The sequence below is a fragment of the Malaclemys terrapin genome, chromosome 7 (genome assembly GCF_027887155.1).
Source record: "Malaclemys terrapin pileata isolate rMalTer1 chromosome 7, rMalTer1.hap1, whole genome shotgun sequence".
In the NCBI taxonomy this organism is placed as follows: Eukaryota; Metazoa; Chordata; order Testudines; family Emydidae; genus Malaclemys; species Malaclemys terrapin.
Window position 1 is genome coordinate 97,714,255 of NC_071511.1, and position 19,889 is coordinate 97,734,143.

The following is a 19,889-nucleotide window of genomic DNA, read 5'->3' on the forward strand; positions in this document are numbered from 1 at the left end:
CAAACTGACAGTGTTTTCAAAATTGGTTATAAAAGCATCCTGCAAACTACACTCTCCCCATTTCTTTTCTTCCACTCCAGTTGGATTCTGTCATCCAGTGGATACTCCTAGATGCTAGGAGTGATGACTGCTTTTATACCTCCAAACATTTCTCACACAGCAGGACTGTGTATTGAACCAGCCACCCTCCCCAGTGAGTACTGATAGCTTTTGATTATTTATTGAAAGGATCCTTCCACAGGAATCCCAGTTCCTGGGGTCAGGCCCTGGATCTGCCATTGACTTGGCCATATAATCTTAGGCAAGTCACTAAACCTCTCTGCGTTAGTTCTCCCAGATATAAATGGGTACAATACTTTTCTAATTCTTGGAGTGTTGTAAGGCTTATTTAATTAATATCTGTGAAATGTTTTGAAACCTCAGTTTATAAGGGCAGAGTGTTGTCATTAAAAGTTGGGATCTTCTGTATAGAAAAACAGTAAGGATAAAAATGTCAAAATCACCTAATTTCCATTTTCCAAAATTACTTGGTCCTTTAGGCTCCTAAGTCACTCAGGTGTTTTAGAAAAAATTACCGTAATTGCCTATCTGGAAGCACATATTTTTGCTCAGATTTATTTTCCTGTAATTCAGAGGGGAGATTACATTTTTTTTTCTTGCAGTTAGGGAACAGTTGTACTTACTGTACAGGAAGGGGAATTATTGTAATGTTTTAAAAATGTGCTTTATTTTATTCTATGATATGATGATATGCTGTACATAACATACACACAGATGGACTGGGATGCAAGGGTCCACCAGACCCGCTGACCCTTCACTAGAAACATGCATTTTATTAAACAAAGGAGTACTGTCCTAAGGGAAGAGTCATGAGTAGAGGAAATAACCAGGACTTCAGGAACCCCACACTGTATGGGTCAATACCATTGGCATTAAAGTGGTTTCAATCATTTAATTAAAACCAGATATAAAGTAAAACAAACTAAAACTAGGACCTCTGAAAAGATCTGAAACCTTCAAGGCAGCCTCTGTCTGTAAAGGACTGGATTAGGGTACTAAGGTGTAGCAGCAAAGACAACAGGATAAAACAGGGCCTCTTCATATATGTGAGAGCTTATGATCAAACTATGGTTGAAGTGAGCTAAAGTTTGTTATAGAGCTAGTACATAGGCTGAAAGAGAGAGCTCAGCACATCCTTGACTCTCAGCACTTCTCTGCTATCTTTGACCTTCCCCCACATGTCCCTGGAAGAAAAGAAAGAAAGAGGGCTGGCCTAAATACTACAGTCAAAATACTTTCTCCCTAACTGCTCCAGATTTTGGGGAAGTGAATCTTTATTCTCTCTATCTTTTTTTTTTAATTTTTATTTTTTTACTTTTAAAAGGAGAGATTGTTACTCAATTCTTTGTGGTAGGGAGTTTCCAGAGTGAAGCTTCCTTTTGATAATGAGTTATTATTTTTAAGGGTTGCTTGTGCTAACTGTTGGTTGGGAATTTCTGCCTCCAAATATGTCTAAAATAGTCATTTATCTCTCCCTCTGGAAGTAACAATTATTCTTGACTGCCTTTCATTCTCTATAGATGATAGTTCTAATCCATCTACCTTTTTATAATGCATCCATCATTTTGATATAAATGCTATTACCATGGGCCCTGTGTGTTAAAAGCCTCTCACATTTCCCTATAAAAGCAGTTAATGTAGGAGTGCAAGTATATTTGCAAGACATCAGTTGTATTTGTATGTGTGAGCAGAATCAAAAGTGAAATATGGGATCCAGTAAGTCATTTGGATATAAGTTTGTAATGACTTACTGGATTCCAGATTGCCACTGGCTCTGAAAGCATTCAATGGTTAGGCATATGGAGTTGTTCAGAATGAAGTAAGGGAAGGTGCAGGTAAGCTTAGCAAATCTTAATGTTTTCACTATACTTCCTGTAGCTCTCCCATCACACAATCCCAAGAGGGTTTTTTTATTCCTTCCTATTGGATTTTCATAAAAAAAATAAAGTGGGAGAAAGGTCTGGGGCTTTTTTCCCCTTTAAGGGTGTGTATGCAGACTTGTGAGTTTATAGTTTGTATGTCAAGTGGCTGCTAAGTTAGCAATTATTACTGTGAATAGCTGGAATGGTCATAGTAAATGATGTATAGTAAATGCTGTTCTGCAGGTGTCAATGCATGCAACCTCCTCATAAGACTATTAATATCTTTATAGAATTTGCTAGAATATACCCTGTCTCCATTTTAAATTTAACCTTCATCATTTCTGAGTTCCATGAGTGTACATACGATGTCACCTTTTCTTGAGGGGAGGAATATGTCATTTTATTTTCATACATCATCTTAATTGCATTACAATAAAGTTGTTGCTTTCACAGAAAGTTTTAACAACAACCCACCCCTCTCCTCTTTATAGTGCAAGGGGTCCAAGAGTGCTTCAAGCATAATACAGAGTGACTGGAACTGTTATGTTAACTGTCATGGAGCAGGGGTAGCAATGGCAAATCTGGAATGCACTCATACTGTGGTGATTAGCGCTGTATAAGAACCTATATAGAATAGACAAAACAGCTTCTCCCTGAAACCTTCTGTCTTCCTGTCACATAAACTGCTGGGAATAACCTAGCTGAACAGAGAGCTCATGCCAGCTGTGCAGTGAAAGTCAACCACTTAATGAAGGTGTTGTCTTCATGAACCAAACAAATCAAAGAGCACCTATGCGGTACAGTTTGCTGCAGCAAATGATAATACCAGCGTACATTATAATTTTTGGGAAAATATCATTGATTTCATCAGCAATGTTTTCACTTTCTCTGGTTAAATGGATCTTTTAGTCAGTCAATCTTCTGGTTTTGCCCATAGCTGCTATATTAAAAGCTCCAAATACAATTGTTACAAGCTGTTTGCTTTTGTTATCTGCTGGATTATTTTTATGAAAAAAGATTTTTCATAATATCCACTATGACCGACTGTTAAAATTGTTCCACAATTGCAAGTTCTTTGTGTTCCGCTTGCTGCTGTATTATCTTTGTCATATCAGCCTTTAGAACATTTAGTGTTACTAGTTCTGCAATAATAGAGCCTTTTGTTCAACAGAATTATTTCTACTTCGTTTGTGATTACTAGACAGGACCGATTCCTGCATTTTGTCTTCTGCCATCTTCCGAAGGGAGACCAAAGGGGACATATTGAAATAAAAGTAGCCATATTTTCTTAGATTTTTTTCAAACCCGTTATGTTGAAATACAAGATAGAAAAAGTTTTCCAGTTATTCACAAAGATAACTTGGCACTAATTCCAAAAGGGGTTTATAGTGAAAGGAAAACTGTTTTAGGGAGCAGCAGGGCGCAAGGCTGATAGGGAGGGACTAAGATTATTTGTCAGGTGGAAGGATCGTAGTTTTCACAGAGGAGGGTGTGAGCAACCAGTGGCCTCTCACTTAGTCTCTTAGATCCTATGTCTGCTGATGAACCAAACTGCATTAAACAGGGCAATGTTTTTAAATATGACTCTGTCTTGTGCATTCCTGTGCTGTACTATCTCTGGCAGACTCATGCTCCAACAAGGTTGGAGCATATCTCTACCTAGCATGGTTCACAAGTGTATGCGTGTGTGTTCCTACTAGTGTATTCTTGGATCTCTCATTATTTATCCACTGACAACAACTGCAGACAGTTTGCACGGCTTTGGACTAAACATGTGGATACATACTTTCAGAAAGGCTAGTGAGTAGTTGAGTTCAGCTATGAAATACAAAAAGGAAAAGGGCAATTAAGTGCACTCTATATCTATCTGCATCCAGGACTGGGCTAAATATACCAATAAAGCATTTTCTGTTTGCATCAAACAATCCCATAGCGAGTAAAGTGAAGACCTGAAACAGAAGTTTGACTAAGCTGCTTTTCAGTTCCTGTTTACATTGCGCAAGAAAACTTTTCCTGCCTATGTTTTGTATAACTATATCTAATCATAATTCTACAGTTTAGCATGGCTTTAACACCCTGTGTGTTCCACCTATTTTGGGCTAGAACTGGGCAAATAGATGACTTATACCCTGACAAAAGATTTCACTGTAGATAGGTCCAAAGTTGTTATCATAAGGAAGGAAATGGACCACAAGCACAGGATTATGCTTTCTTGGAGAGTAGGTGGTGTGAAGAAGCATAGGATCAGAGAGCCAGGGGTCTCTCTGTAAGACTCCTCTTACAACAGAGCCTGATGGCACATGCTTTCTCATGTGTATCTTTTAACCCTTAGCTAATTTCATACCTGGTCTGTAGTATCCAAACTAGCTGAAATACTGCTGCGTGGAAGAGTGCCCATTGTGCGGTTTGCAGTGTCTAGCGATTCTGGGAAGAACAAGGTGTAACACGTGTAAGTGTCCAATGTAACTATTCGTATTATTTTGTTGGGGGCAGAGGTAGGAGGAAACAATAATTCAGTAGATTGTCACAACTCTGTCGGCTAAAGGAATAAGGAGAACAATCCATCCTACTTTAAGAGAGTGACCAATATCTTCATAAAAGTAAATTCTGCGGCCTATTAAAATTCTCTGGATAATTTATAATCATATAATGGAAATGCTGAAATCTTTCTAGTATATATTATCATTTGATCTAATTTACATTTCTATCTGTGTAAAAATAACGAACTGCATATAAGAAATCTTGCCCTGAATCTGAAACTGTAAATTGAAATATTTCCAACTGCCTCTTAAAAGTATTATTTACAGCAGAACTTAAGCATTAGTCATAATGAAAGTATTCCATTTTTTTCTGTAGTGCAAGAACAAATGAGCTGGATTCAATAAAAACGTCATCTGGCTTCCAAGTTGCAGACTGAACCAGCCCAGAAAAATGTTATATTTGGGGTCTTGTGTGGTGTGGAAGCCAGATGGAATTTTATAGAATTCGGCCCAAACTGGCTTAGGTTTTGACTTTCAGAGGTACAAAGGGGAATTAAGAGCCCAACTCCCATTGACTTTCCCAGTAAGTTCCACTGGTCTTGCTTAATTGTACTAATTAAGCTAATACCATACAACCAGCTGGGTATTTTAATCTCATTCTTGTATGTGTTACAGAGACCAACATATTCAGAATCCAATGAATATATATGTGGCAACTGAAATAAACCCAGACTTACTATAAAAGATAAATTGTGCTTACTTGGTAGGGCTGGTGGCTTTTGAAGTAATGGCCTGAAATAAATATTCAGAGATTACCGAAAGGTCTGAGGATGTCTACCTAACACCTGTGTTTGAATAACTGAGCATGTGTATGGAAGAAAGCAATAACAGAGTGTGTGTGGTGATGTATATGTTCCCTCATGAGGTTGAGGACTGAAGTAAAAGTCTCAAGAAATAGAACTTTAAAAGAGAAGTAAAAGCTGCAGAGAGAAGAATGCTTTCCTCTGAATCTCTCACATAATTTTGTTCAAACTTAGTAGTGAGTCTTGTGTCTATAGCTATAAGAAAGGAAATGAAACTAGCTTTTACTTTTGGGCTGTTGTTGGTAGGGGTGGAAGTGGGAGCTCTTGGTTGGGACCTCGTCGCCGTTCAGCGGCTGTAGGTTTCTCTGTAATATGGAAAAAATTGTAAATGCAGGATTAGCTTTAAAAATAATCACTCCAAATGGGAGATAACAGCTTTAATTCATTTTTTAATTTGTAGAATAAACATGGTTTTTACTGTGCCTTTTCCCTAACTCACACACTAAGTGAAATGCTCACGCACACTGGGCTATATTGTACCACAGATTTTTCAGGCAGTGCTCCCTATTGATTTAAATGGGGACTATTTACAAATGAGTGGTGTGATATTGCCCCTTAATGCTAGTGAATTAAAGCACAGAACGTTTAACTAATAACAAGAGCAAATGAAAAACTGAAACAAGGAGGGCCAGCTTCTTCCACCCTTACTCACTTTCGGTGGCGTTCTCCTCTGCCCCGGGGGCCCACTTACGTCCTCCAAATGGCTCTCTTGTGGTGTGAATTTTACCCTTTGAGTAGTCTATTACTCTGCCTACAGCCCCACTGATTTCAATGGGACTGTTTGCAGAGAAAAATGCTACTCAGTGCAAGTAACGGGGGCTGATTCATGTTCTAAATCACTAAGAAGCAAAAGTTCAATTCTTGTGAACGTGAACTTTTTTTCAGTGTAACAGAAATAATTTACCTTCAGTAACACTTAAATTCTCTTTGTGTGGTAAACTTGGTTTCTACAATAAAACAAATGTCAATCAAAACATTTGTATACTTAAATGACATCCAGTTAATATTTTGTAAAATAGACATTGCTATAGAGGATCTTTGTTTTAGTATTATACAAAACTCCCCAATACCCGTAGTGGAGAACAATTACATGTATATTGTACAGCTCAAAACATGCACGAACCCCTAAACAATCATTATAAAATAATAGCATACAAAAGTTAGATTAAGAGGTTATTGGTTTTCTGTTTGCATCTTAAACATGCTACACAATGTAGACTTAGTTCTCTACCACATTAAAAGGATGCTATCCACTTAAATTCGGATCAAAATTTAGATTTTTAAGAGGGTTTTCCAAAAGCTTAAGCCCTATAAAAATGTTTCCATAACATATTTTTATTATAAAAATAGTGTTCACATTTTTAAACCAATGCTCCTGTGTAATATTTGCAAGCTAAATTTTGCAACGTTCACTGTCCAAGCTGGAAGAAATACAAGAAGTAAGTGCAGAATAAAAAGAGTTGGAAATGAACTTGTTTTTAATTTTTTTCCCAGTTTTAATAATCCAAGTTTTTGGTAGGTATAGGAACTTGTTTAAAATATGATTAAGTTAACAGTATTCCAGTTAATGCAACATTGCAACAGTAAATGGTCATGCAAAGCAATATGACATGTTGGCAAAAGGGTGTGTGTGTTTACTTTGAAGAAATTTTTTTTCCACTTGTTATTTATACTTGAAATTGACAGGGATGTTGTGGTTGGGGAGATGAGGGCATTACCTTCTCATACAAGGAATTCAGATGGATGATTGTGTAAATATGATCAAATAGATTTTGCAACATAAATTTGGAAAGACTCCGATCCTGTTTATGTGAGCAAGAGAGACCAAGGTAAAAGCCCATTTTTACCTTGAGATATGACTCTTGTTCTAGGTTGATATTTTATTCTCATTCCCTAGGGGGAGACTCCTACACACATCAGTGGGAATTTTTGGACACAATCTGAGGGCAGAACATGGTTCCAAATAATTCTCATTTGTTTTCTTGAATCCCACTAATGTGGATTCTACCACTATCTCCTAAGAAAGAGAATTAATATGCTGATAACTCTCTGGAGGAAAAAGACTACCCCAGGTGTGTTTAATCTAAATTAGTTTCCAGCAATGCCCATGTGTTTTTCCCTTTGCTGCTGAGTTAATATACATTCCATAGCCAAGTCCTTGTGACTCCCTTTAATTGCATATATGCTATTATGAATTATTTTCACCCTTCTTGCCGCCACACATTTTATATATTAAAGCCTTCATGATGGCCCCAAAACATTTTTCAATGGTTAGAATAATCTCTGTGGTAGGCTAGAGGATTTTCTGCCATTCTTGTGCTAACAGACTCTGGAGTATATCTTCCTCTCTCCAATTCTGTATGTAACTTCTATTAATGTTAATTAATCAAGGGGCAAAAATACCCTTAATTCTTTCCTTACTTCCCATTAAGGAAACTGTATTTATGACCAAGTTCAGTTTTACACGCATATTAAGAATCACAGGTGGGATACTATACAGTATCATTATAAAAAAACAAAGTCCACTTACTGGTGGTTTTACTGGATTAGGTGTCTTCTTTCTGAGGATTGAAAAAGTAAGTGATTATTTAAAAGACATGCAGTGCATTGAACAATCAAGCATATAGTTAACTGTTACTCATAATATTATTGGCAGAGGTGGGATTTTGGATTGAATCCTGCCCTTCCTTGGGCTGATGTAATAGAGAAAAAAGGGGAGAGGCTGTGTTGCATTTAATATATAGGTTTCAAAGATAGTGGTGGGAATCATACCAAGGTGTATGAGAAAGATATGTCTTTCAAAGAACCAGGTCATGGCTAGTAGGAGGGTGGTTTGTAAGAAAAGGAGCATGGCTTTATACATGCACAGGTATTGCTGAAAATCTCATCACTGCAGCATTTGATTGCCTCAAGCAGGCCAGCAAGTTTTCTGTCAGCAGCAGCATATAGTAATTGGAAACAATTCCAGCATGCAAACCGGTCCGGCTTGGAGAAATAGTAGAGTGGCCTGCAAATAGCAATCCCACCTTGTTCTTGCCAGGGCAGGATGCCTCTTGCTCTGGACTCATGGTTCATGAACAGACAATTCTTGCTTCGATGGCTGCCTCCAGTAAGAGCAGGATTTAGTTATTAATAAATCTAGCAATTAACAATGAAAGAGAAGCAGTGATATTTTGTTACTCACATTGCCCTTGGTAATGGTGATGGAATTGCAACAGAGGGAAATTTGGATTCCTGAGCTCCACTGCTGCTGTGATCTAAATACCCACACAACATAATTAGTATATAATATTTAACATATCTGAGCATTGGTTTTTTTAATAATCATACTGAAATGTGCTTAGGTGGCACTTGTAGTTCCTGAAGAAAAGATTATGCATCACTCTATTTTCATACTCTGAGTGGAGAGATACTCCGTCAGCTCCTTCTTGGTGGGGCGAGTGCTTCCACTACATTGCTGCCATCAAGGACTGTGGTAAGGGGACACTGAGGGGAATTCATGATTAAGAGCTTTCTAGATCTGGGAAACTTGCATTGGTGTAACTACATCAGTGCAAACTCTTAATGCAATGCAGTACAGTATGTCTTATTTCTGTAACTCTCCAGGGTAAAAGCCATTGGTGAAAGCCCTACTTCTACCAGTACAGAGCATCTCTGTATATAGTCTACACCAGTGGTTCTTAACCAGGGGCCATGGGGGACCCCTAGAGTCCCTAGGGGGCGGTGAGCAGGTTTCAGAGGGTCTGCAAAGCAGGGCCAACATTAGACTTGCTGGGCCCCAGAGCAGAAAGCCAAAGCCCCCCCACATGAAGCTGAAGCCCGGAGCCCTGAGCCTCGCCACCCGGGGCTGAAGCCAAAACTTGATCAGTGTAGCTTTGCGGGGGCCCCTGTGGCATGAAGTCCCAGGCAATTGCCCTGCTTGCTACCCCTTAATGCCAGCTCTGGTTTTTATATGCAGAAAACCAGTTATTGTGGCACAGGTGGGTTATGGACTTTTTATAGCATGTTGGGCGGCGGCGGGGGGGACGGGACACACACAAAGGTTGAGAACTCCTGGTCTACACTGAATGCAAAAACAACAACTCAAGCCTAAAGCAAGTTGTTTACTGACTTGTCTTTACACTGACTAAGCTCTTTAGCTGTTCATTAAACTCCCTTTCTTAACACTGATGGTTGCAGTTTAAACTTAAAGGAACATACTACTGCATTTGAGGTCGTCAATAATATATTGACCAAAAATCTTTCTAGCAATCACCATGTCTTCAGTGCAAAATACTTACTTTCATCATTATGTTCTTCATTCCTATCGTGCTCCTGAAATTGAAATACACAGTATTTGGCAGCTCACACTTACAATGCAACAATTGTAAAAAATGATGAATATGTAAGTAGAATCTATGGGGAAGGGATTAAGATGTTCTGGTATGGATCATATAGAATTGCACCAATGTCTAAAATGTTTGTATAGAGTGTATATTATATTAAGCCTCTCTAGTACATGTCATCCAGCTATTTGAAATCACTTAACAAACAATACCTTAACTCTTAACACCCCAGCATGGTAGATGTTACTGAACCTCAGGTTCCAAATACTCCATAGTAAACTGGAGCTAAATTCAGCAGTAAGATCCCCTGGTTCACATAGCATGCCAGACCAAGGAACAAAAAATTCACTAATACAATCAGTAGAGCATCAACTGTGTTTTTTATTCTGTCCCCAGATTTTCTGTGTGCTATAGTTATTTTTTTCATTGAAAACACTACATTTTAGAAGCAGTTAGAGGCTTTGACATCTGGAGAACCATTGGGGCACTTGACAACAAGGAAATGTATTGGGTTTCTGTCTTCCAAAACACAGTTGAGGACTTTGGCAGTGGGAAGGAGATTCATTTAATCTTCTTGTAAACAGAGGTGACTTTTAGGGGTCTTGAACACTTAGTTCCCTCCTCCACAGCAACTCTTGTGAGCAACCAACTCCAAGATGTGCCATGCATGAAAGTTATGTTTTTTTTTTTTTTCTAATAACTCAGAAATGCTGACAGGATCATGTTCATACTTTTCCAAAAAAATCATCATCAAGCATGAAAAGGTTAAACTCCAAAGAAGAATGTCTCTCAGATGTGAGCATATGAGAAATTAGGGTTATAATCAAGGTCCCAACTTAATTTTAGTTATGGCTTTTGCTATCATAAGAGTCATTATGTGTGTCTGGCATAATGATTAGAGTAGATTTTGAGGAGTCAGATCTGTTCAGTTCCCACCTCTGCTACTGATTCTGTGCCTCAGAAATGATAATATAAAACCTACAGCTGGCTGAAAAATTTTCAGTGGAACACTTTTCCTCCATCAGAAAATGCTGTTTCTTCAAAATCAAGAAGTTTAATGGGAATTTGTTGATTTTGATAAATTTGACCAACATTTTATAAAGATTCAAAATGGAAATAAAAGTACTTTGTTCTGACTATTGTTTTAACTTTTAATTTTTTAAAAACTTATTTAGCTCCTAATTAATTGTCTTGTTATTAAATATAACAATTATTTATAGGTCTGTCAAACGATTAAAAAATAATCACAATTAATTGTAAGATTTAAAAAAGTGATTAATTGCAGTTTTAATCACACTGTTAAATAACAGAATACCAATTTAAATATATTATAAATATTTTTGGATGTTTTTTCTAAATTTTCAAATATATTTATTTCAATTACAACACAGAATACAAAAACAACGAGGAATCCTTGTGGTACCTTAGAGACTAACAAAGTTATTTGGGCATAAGCTTTCATGGGCTATAACTCACTTCATCAGATCGATACATCTGATGAAGTGGATTATAGCCCATGAAAACTTATGCCCAAATAAATTTGCTAGTCTCTAAGGTGCCACAAGGACTCCTTGTTGTTTTTGCTGATACAGACTAACACGGCTACCCCTCTGAAACAGAATACAAAGTGTTCAGTGCTCATTTTATGTTTATTACAAATATTTGCACTGTAAAAAAAATAAAAGAAATAGTATTTTTCCATTCACCTCATATAAGTACTGAAGTGCAATTTATAAATAGATTTTTTTCTCCACATAACTGCACTCAAAAACAAAACAATGTAAAACTTTAGGGCCTACAAGTCCATTTAGTCCTACTTCTTCTTTAGCCAATTGCTAAGGCAAACCAAGTTTGTTTACATATGGGAGATAATGCTGCCCGCTTCTTAATTACACTGTCACCTGAAAGTGAGAACTGGCATTCACATGGCACTGTTGTAACTGGTGATGCAAGGTATTCACATGCCAGATATACTAAACATTCATATGCCCCTTCATGCTTCAACTTGTAGATTTTTATCGTTTTTATAATAATATAAAGTGAGCACCTCAAAAGAGGCCTGATTTTCAGAAAGCATTAAACATCCACCCTCTGAAAATCAGGATCCTTGAAGGTACTTCAAGTTGGCCACCAAAATCACTAGTCACTTTTGAAAATCAAGGTCATGGGTGCGGGCACTGGAATTTTTTCATTGAAAAGGCTTTATTTGTAGACTGGGGATTTAATGGAGATTATGAATGTATTCTCCATCGATGCATGGGAGATATTAGACCCCAAAGGGTGGAAAAGACAGAAATACATCTACTCAGTTCAACAGGGATACACAGGGCTTACTCATGGTTGTAAGAGCATCAGCATCTTGGTTGTATATGTCAGCTATTCCTTTCATACCATCAGGACTTGTAAGAAATCATGTTAATATATTGAACACGAAGGATACATTTGGAGTTTTAATTCCACAATTATAACATTATGACATGAGTCTGCAGCTCTTTGATGCTTTGGATCTGTTTACATTCCAGAGTAATCTACGATTCTATACACTGTCTCTAATACAGATAATAACAAATAGCAGTATATAATGCAGATACCAGCACTGCCCTTCACCATTTAAATGCATTCTTTTCTAATGGTGTTTAGCTACTCACTGCTTTTTGCTGAGGATGGTTTCTGGGAAGAGGAAGAATATTTCTGGAAAACACACAAAATGATTTAAATGGTAAATATTTTTCTGATTTCATTTAAAATTGCTGAGTCTAAAGGTGTAAGTTCTCTTCAGTTTCAAGATACATAGTGTTCCTTAGTAAATATGTTGTTAGTTATAACTATGTTCTGCTGCAATTTACTTCGGGTAAGGTTGTGCCTTAACACACAGCCCTGAGTTGGAGGCTGGGTGGAGCTGTGCTATCCCGGGGGAGGCCCGGTGCAGCTCTGCAATATCACTCCCCAGGCTCCCTCTTATGCATGGGGTGGAGGCAGCCTGCTTTTTCCCAGTGAACCTGGCTTACTCTGTAGGGCAATGTGTGGGGATGAGCCCCTGTCTCCTTCCAGCCCCTCCACACTCCCTTACGGGCACTGTATGTTCCTGGAGACACATGGAAGGAAGAGATTATAGGCAAGAGCTAGCTTTGCTCCTATGCACCTGATCCATGGGTGGGGGTCATGTAGTCATGGGTCCACCAGCCCTGCCCTACCCCTCAATCAGCACCCAACCTAAAAACTCCATATTTGCTTGGGCACAGAGACCCCTTGTGGAGTTTGGCTCTGGTATGCAGGGGGTTCTCACTTACATCATTGGGTCCCAGAATTGTGTCCCCACTCCACTGGGTGGAATTCCATTTGTTCCACCATTGTCCTGAACCTCCATGCCTTAGTAAGGGGAAGGACAGGGCTGCCCCCTATCTTGCTCTAACACTTCTTTTCAAAATGGGTATGTGGGGTTGGTTTTGATAATAAGCGTCGTAATCTCGCCTACTCTTCAAATCATTTGTGTTGTCAGGGATCAGCTACTGCAATCTCCTGCTTCATGTTACGTTAAACAGCAAAAAATACATTAAGGAAGTATTACACCTCTGGCAAATCCATTAAAACCAGGATACTGAGAGTTAATTGAGAAAGTTCATTCTTAACTCACCCCCTCTTGCCTTGGTAGTTCGTACATATGGCCTAAAAATCATTCATTGTCTGAAGACCATGCAATAGCTAGGCAATCTGAGGTGAGGTGAAGAATCTGCTTCCTCCAGTGTTTGCTCCACGCGTGAGGAGACGTAAGCTGCTTTTAACTAACCTGGAAGTGTCTGGTTTAGAGGATTCTTTGGCTGAGCTGAGCATGTGGGAACGTCCTCCTGTACTCTGAACAGGCTTGGGAGGAAGAGGTTTAGTGTTCCTAATAAGACAATACAAGCGAAGTTAGAAACATTATACAAAAAATACTGAATTAAAAATGCAAAAGTCTCTGTAATCCCAGACAACACAATGTATTTGAGTACATGTGTTGTGTGTTCTCATTCTCAAAGTTTATCAAGAAATATTACAATATTTTATTAATTTGGTACCTCTTCTATGGAGATACATAGGTATTAAATATATAGATATTTAGACAATGCTCACATGTTATCAAAGTATATTTCTTGACGAGGTCTAAGAAACTTTTAATAATGTACAGAATTTCATGGTAATGCATTACCTGCTTGTTGGTGGTGACGGTTTTTCCTTTAAGAAAAAATGCACGGTTAATAACTTGGTCATATCTCTATTTAATAAAATGCATTTGTGCTAATATAGGATTTTAAGTTGCCTTTGTGATATCTCATTGATTGGAGCATGTATCTCCAGCAAAACACTGCCTATTGGGAATATGCGTAAAGATGGGGTAGCCAGAAAATGACCATTGCTATATCAGTGTAGCCCCAAGCATGCTACTAAGTTATGTGTCATGTCAGTACTGGGAGGTGGGAAGGAAATTATCATGTCAAAACAGTTCATATTTCCTTTGCTGGGGAATCACTTCTAGAAAATGCTCCTGTAGGCCTGTGCTTCTAAGGCTGGATCACATTAAGCAGAGCTGGAAGCCTTACCCCACCTAACAGCTTGTAGTAGGTAGAACAAGTTTTCACTGTCATTTGGTGGAGGGAGATGGAGTTATGAAGTTACCAGGGGTATGGGGCACCATTCTCAGTGGCAAAGGTTTGTTCCAATTTCCTCTATATTAAAGAGTTGATACAACGGTTTACTCTCACATTTATTCTGAATGATTTTGCACCACAGGATACAGTGCTTTCAAGTTGCAGCATGTATGTATATAGTGCAGGAAGTATGACCCATAAAATGTAGGTAAAGGCTTACCTCTTCTTCAGGAACCTCATAGACGTCTGAAGAAAAAAGAATATTCTGTAGTTACAAAAGAGGATCACAGGTTTCTTTTGACAGAAATACAGTCTGGAGTTTACATCAAAGTTCTGCTTTTAAAGAGAAAATAAGATTCTTCTGGGGAAAAGGTAATTTTAGGAGATGTGATTGTTCTTGCTTAGGGACTGATTCTTCTTGTCTTATTCATAATAAACTGTGCCTTACTCCTTTTTAACTGTAAACATGATGAAAAGGACAAAAATCCATATTCACAGTCAACAATACAGGAATTACATTGCACCCAAATAACCTTAATTTTTGTACCATTCTTAGTGCAAAAGGCAAGAAAAGAGCCTGAACTTGGAACAGTTTTTAACGTTATCACATTTGGATGACCTTTGAACCTTCCTCTAACCTTGTTGAAGAAGGGACCTAATGAATCATAAACCCTGAACTTCCAGTGAGAATCCACTGGTCTGAGTCCTTTGTATCACCACACTGTTAGCCCTGAGCTCCTGCTCACTATTTCAGGGTTTTTCCTTGCTCACAAAAATCCCAACAGATTGTAAATCATGAATATTAAAAAACAAACATTAAAATAATTAATGCCATCATCTAAATCCAGCTTCACAGAGTGTAGTGACGCTAGGCTGTATTATATTTTAACTTTAGCAAAGTAAGAACTGTAATCTGGCAAGTGCTCTAATACCCACTAGAGGGAGCTGTTTTATCTGTTTAAAATCCACCAAGATAATTGTTGCTTAGAAACTGTGATCACAACACTGAAAAAGGTGTTTAAAGATGTCTGCAAAGTTATGAGATAAAACTGCAAATCACAGAGAACTTTTGTAACTATGGCTTGGAAGTTAAACAAATTCCTAATGAAAATGAACATGCGTAATGCTTGGTAAGAATTGTGTAACTAGTTTGTAAAGAGCAACAGAGGGTCCTGTGGCACCTTTGAGACTAACAGTTAGTCTCAAACTGTTAGTCTCAAAGGTGCCACAGGACCCTCTGTTGCTTTTTACAGATTCAGACTAACACGGCTACCCCTTTGATAGTTTGTAAAGGTTACATTCTGGGCAATTAATGCCATGACCAGAAAGCAATACAGCATAGAATTGGCACTACTCAGCTAAAGAGGATTAAACACATGTTTGCAATTACAGAAGAAAATATCCCACCCTTTTATTTGCTTTTGCCTTTATTTTCTCTTTCCAAATAAACTTCTTTTTACAGTACATGACAACAAGAGAAGCATATGCAAAGCGATCAGAATCCACATAATCTCAGTAAGATTGAGTCTTGATTCAGTATTTTAAAAACTCATCTTGGTATCCTATGCTGAAATGAGATAATTGATCAATGATTTATTGGTTCCGGTAAGTGTTTTTAGCTTATGTTGATCCATTTGGAGTCTGACTTTTACTAAAGCAAAATAATAAAAAGCAGAAATGAATTCAAGACAAGTAGCTCATTCCAGTTTTATTCATTCTTAAAACAGATTTATAGTGCAGGGATCTATTTCAAACACAACATAGGCAAAATGGCTGTTATAAACTAGAAATACCTGAAGGGGAACTTGCTTTTATTTTACAGACATGTGTGATAGGTTTATGTTTTGAACACATCAAGTGTAACTTAATATCTTGCAATAGAAGAGATGAGCAGATGGATCTTTGAAATAAAACACCCAGTAAATTGCTTTGGGCTAATGCTAGTTTTTAATAGAACTTGGAGAATACAGAAAAACGTTTATAGAATAGTACTTTTATTTGTAGCAATGAGACAGTCACAAGAGGGTTAGGTCAGAATTGTCAGGTTCAGTGTGGAGAGAGAGGGAGGCAGCAGGGGAGATGGAGAGGGGGAGTGAGAGAGAGAGTGTGTGTGTGTTTATACAAGTAACCTGAAGTTCTTCAAGTCCCTTGCCAGCTTTGTGATCTATCCTCACTACATAATTACCTTGCTGTCAAAAGAGCTGTTTCTCCCTACATGTGCTCATTATCTCTTGTGATAGGTCTCCTTTCTTTTCATCATCAAGTCCTATTCAGCATTCTCTTCCTGATCAAGTGTTGTGCTAACTCACCATCAAGTGGGTTATTGGGCAACCTCTTCAACAGCTCTGGAGCAACATGGCCCAGCAAGCCCTACATTGGGATGAGTTGATCTCCTTGCTTTAAACTTAAAAACAAACAAAAAAACCATCCGTGCAAACACTCTGGAATTTATGCACCAGAATGCCCCCTAGTATTGAAAAACCTCCAAGTATATAGATGGGTGGTGCTTGTGGGAATGCAGGGAAGGATCTTGAATGCTCCAGAATTTCCTTTTAAATTACCAAGCAACAAGATCAGTGGGAATACTCAGTTAGGAAGGATTGCTGGCTCTCATTCCAGATAAGCAGAATGCTATCTATGGGTATGTCTACACTGCCCATGTTACAACACGGCCAGGGCAGCGTTGTGATGTGGGCAGTGTAGTCATGCTTTATCGTCGGGGAAGAGCTCTCCCGGAAATTAAAAAATAACCACCCCGAACGAGCGGTGGTAGCTTTATCGCCGGAAGCATGGCTGGCTATACTGGTGCTTTTCGGTGCTAAAACTTTTGTCGCTCGGGGAGGGGTGTTTTTTCACACCCCTCAATGACTAAAGTTTTAGCGCTGAAAGTGGCAGTGTAGACACAGCCTATATGTTCACTGAAGATGAAAGTGAGGCATGAGGATGAACCTGCGGTGCATGGGCCACACTCCAAAGAATACCTGCCACTGGAGGGAGTAGCCGGCTTTCAGACTTCCTACTTTTATAGACAGGGAGCAAGATTATCCACCTGCCCCTCCACCAAGTGCCATTGGAGGAAATAAATGGCAAATAGTTGGCTGTTTCCAGGGATGAGCAAAGGTCTGAGCTGGTTCAGCCATCCCTAATTATGTGCAACATATTAATACCTTTTCCATCCAGAAATCATACTATTGCATTTCCAAACCTCTTTGTCAAAACAGGGTGTCTGCAAGATGATCCTCTTACACCAATATAAACTTTGCATACCTTGCACGAAAGGAGACGCAGGAGCAGGAGAGGACTTGGCAGAGCTAGGAAGAACTGGCTTTGTTGGCTTGACAGATCTGTTTATAGGAGCTTAAAACAAAAAAAGAGACAAACATACCAATGTCACGTCTATGAAATGAGAACAAATACAAAGAAGGTCTGAGGGCTAGTCAAGAGACCTTGAGAAATTCATTTGTGGCAGAAAAAGAGCCTCTGACTCATGTGAGTAACCTTATTCTCAGTGCTTCCACCTTGCCATAAATATCCAAGCTTGTCAACCATGTGAAAGTGCAGAGTTACATACTGTTCAATTGACTTTTCACTTTAGCATTGTAAGTTTAATTCCCAGCTAAGTAAATCCCAAGTGCAACTGAAGTAAAAAATGAAGCCCCACATCTCTTTGTTAAAAATCTGCCTGGACACCCCAGCATATGGAGAATTTTAATGAAGCAGTACTCTTGGATGAGAGGAGAGGAATGGCAAACCAAGCCAGGATTCTCAGTTGTAGGAGTGTAGGACTGTGAAAGGTCAGGAAAAGAGAGGTTGGAGCCAAACATGGCAGTTGGGAAAGACAACCCTAACTTTTGCCTTGGGACTGTCCTAGCTACGGGACCCTCACTGCCCCTCACTTGACTGCAGTCTCTTTAGAACTTTCCCCTCTTCTTTATGAACTAGGGCTGTTGATTAATCACAGTTAATTAATGCAATTAATTCAAAAAAATAAATTGGAATTAAAAAAAATTAATCGTGATTAATCAGTTTTAATCGCACTGTTAAGAGAATACCAATTGAAATGTATTAAATATTTTTGGATGTTTTTCTAAATTTTCAAATATATCAATTTCAATTACAACACAGAATACAAAGTATACAGTGATCACTTTATATTATTATTTTTTATTACAAATATTTGCACTGTAAAAATGATAAACAAAAGAAATAGTATTTTTCAATTCACCTCATACAAGTACTGTAGTGCAATCTCTTTATTATGAAAGTACAACTTACAAATGTAGATTTTTGTTGCATAACTGCACTCAAAACCAAAAAAATGTAAAACTTTAGAGCCTACAAGTCCACTCAGTCCTACTTCTTGTTCAGCTAATTGCTAAGAGAAACAAGTTTGTTTACATTTATGAGAGATAATGCTGCCCGCTTCTTAATTAAAAGTGAGAACAGGCATTCACATGGCATTTTTGTAGCCAGCATTGCAAGATATTTACGTGCCAGATATGTTGAACATACATATACCTCTTTATGCTTTGGCCACCATTCCAGAGAACATGATTCCATGCTGATGACACTCATTAAAAAAATAATGCATTAATTACATTTGTGACTGAACTCCTCGAGGCAGAATTGTATGTCTCCTGCTTTGTTTTACCCGCCTTCTGCCATATATTTCATGTTATAGCAGTCTCGGATGATGACCCAGCACGTTGTTCATTTTAAGAACACTTTCACTGTAGATTTGACAAAATTCAAAGAAGGTACCAATGTGAAATTTCTAAAGATAGCTACAGCACTCAACCCAAGGGTTAAGAATCTGAAGTGCCTTCCAAAATCTGAGAGGGATGAGGTGTGGAGCTTGCCTTCAGAAGTCTTAAAAGAGCAACACTGTGATGTGGAAACTACAGAACCTGAACCACCAAAAATAAATAAATAAATAAATTAAATAATCTTCTGCTGGTGGCATCTGACTCAGATGATGAAAATGATCATGTGATGGTCCTCACTGCTTTGGATCATTATCAAGCAGAACCCGTCATCAGCAGGGACACGTCCTCTGGAATGGTGGTTAAAGCATGAAGGGACATATGAATCTTTAGCGCATCTGGCACATAAATATGTTGTGCTGCCAGCTACAACTGTGCCATGCAAACGCCTGTTCTCACTTTCAGGTGACATTGTAAACAAGAAGTGGGCAGCGTTATCTCCTGCAAATGTAAACAAACTTGTTTGTCTTAGCAATTGTCTGAGCAAGAAGTAGGACTGAGTGGACTTGTAGGCTCTAAAGTTTTACATTTTTTTTGTTTTTGAGTGGAGTTATTTTTTGTACATAATTCTACATTTGTAAATTCAACGTTCATGATAGAGATTGCACTACAGTACTTGTAATGGGGGAATTGAAAAATACCATTTCTTCTGTTTCTTTTTTACAGTGTAAACATTTGTAATAAAAAATAAATATAAAGTGAGCATTGTACACTTTGTATTCTGTGTTGTAATTGAAATCAATAGATTTGAAAATGTGGAAAACATCTTAAAACTTTTAAATAAATGGTATTCTATTATTAACAGTGCGATTAATCACAATTAATTTTTTTTAATAGCTTGACAGCCCTACTATGAACCCTAGCAACAGACATCCAGTGGCACTGTGTTTACCCTAGAGTAAAATTATCAT

General features: G+C 38.1%; 1 protein-coding gene across 8 annotated transcripts in view; it reads right to left on the reverse strand.

Annotated features, from left to right (window-relative positions):
- Positions 1 to 19,889, reverse strand: part of BLNK (B cell linker) — a 139,020-nt gene that overhangs the window by 11,216 nt on the left and 107,915 nt on the right. For all 8 annotated transcript variants that reach the window (XM_054035448.1, XM_054035447.1, XM_054035449.1 and 5 more), the window contains 12 exons: positions 17,483 to 17,572; positions 14,436 to 14,461; positions 13,777 to 13,802; positions 13,378 to 13,476; positions 12,239 to 12,281; positions 9,546 to 9,579; positions 8,450 to 8,522; positions 7,796 to 7,826; positions 6,170 to 6,212; positions 5,492 to 5,570; positions 5,163 to 5,194; positions 4,267 to 4,346 (listed from right to left, as the gene is read on the reverse strand). In XM_054035448.1, coding sequence (XP_053891423.1) covers positions 4,267 to 4,346; positions 5,163 to 5,194; positions 5,492 to 5,570; positions 6,170 to 6,212; positions 7,796 to 7,826; positions 8,450 to 8,522; positions 9,546 to 9,579; positions 12,239 to 12,281; positions 13,378 to 13,476; positions 13,777 to 13,802; positions 14,436 to 14,461; positions 17,483 to 17,572 — 656 coding nt within the window. The remainder of the gene's footprint in view (positions 1 to 4,266; positions 4,347 to 5,162; positions 5,195 to 5,491; positions 5,571 to 6,169; positions 6,213 to 7,795; positions 7,827 to 8,449; positions 8,523 to 9,545; positions 9,580 to 12,238; positions 12,282 to 13,377; positions 13,477 to 13,776; positions 13,803 to 14,435; positions 14,462 to 17,482; positions 17,573 to 19,889) is intronic.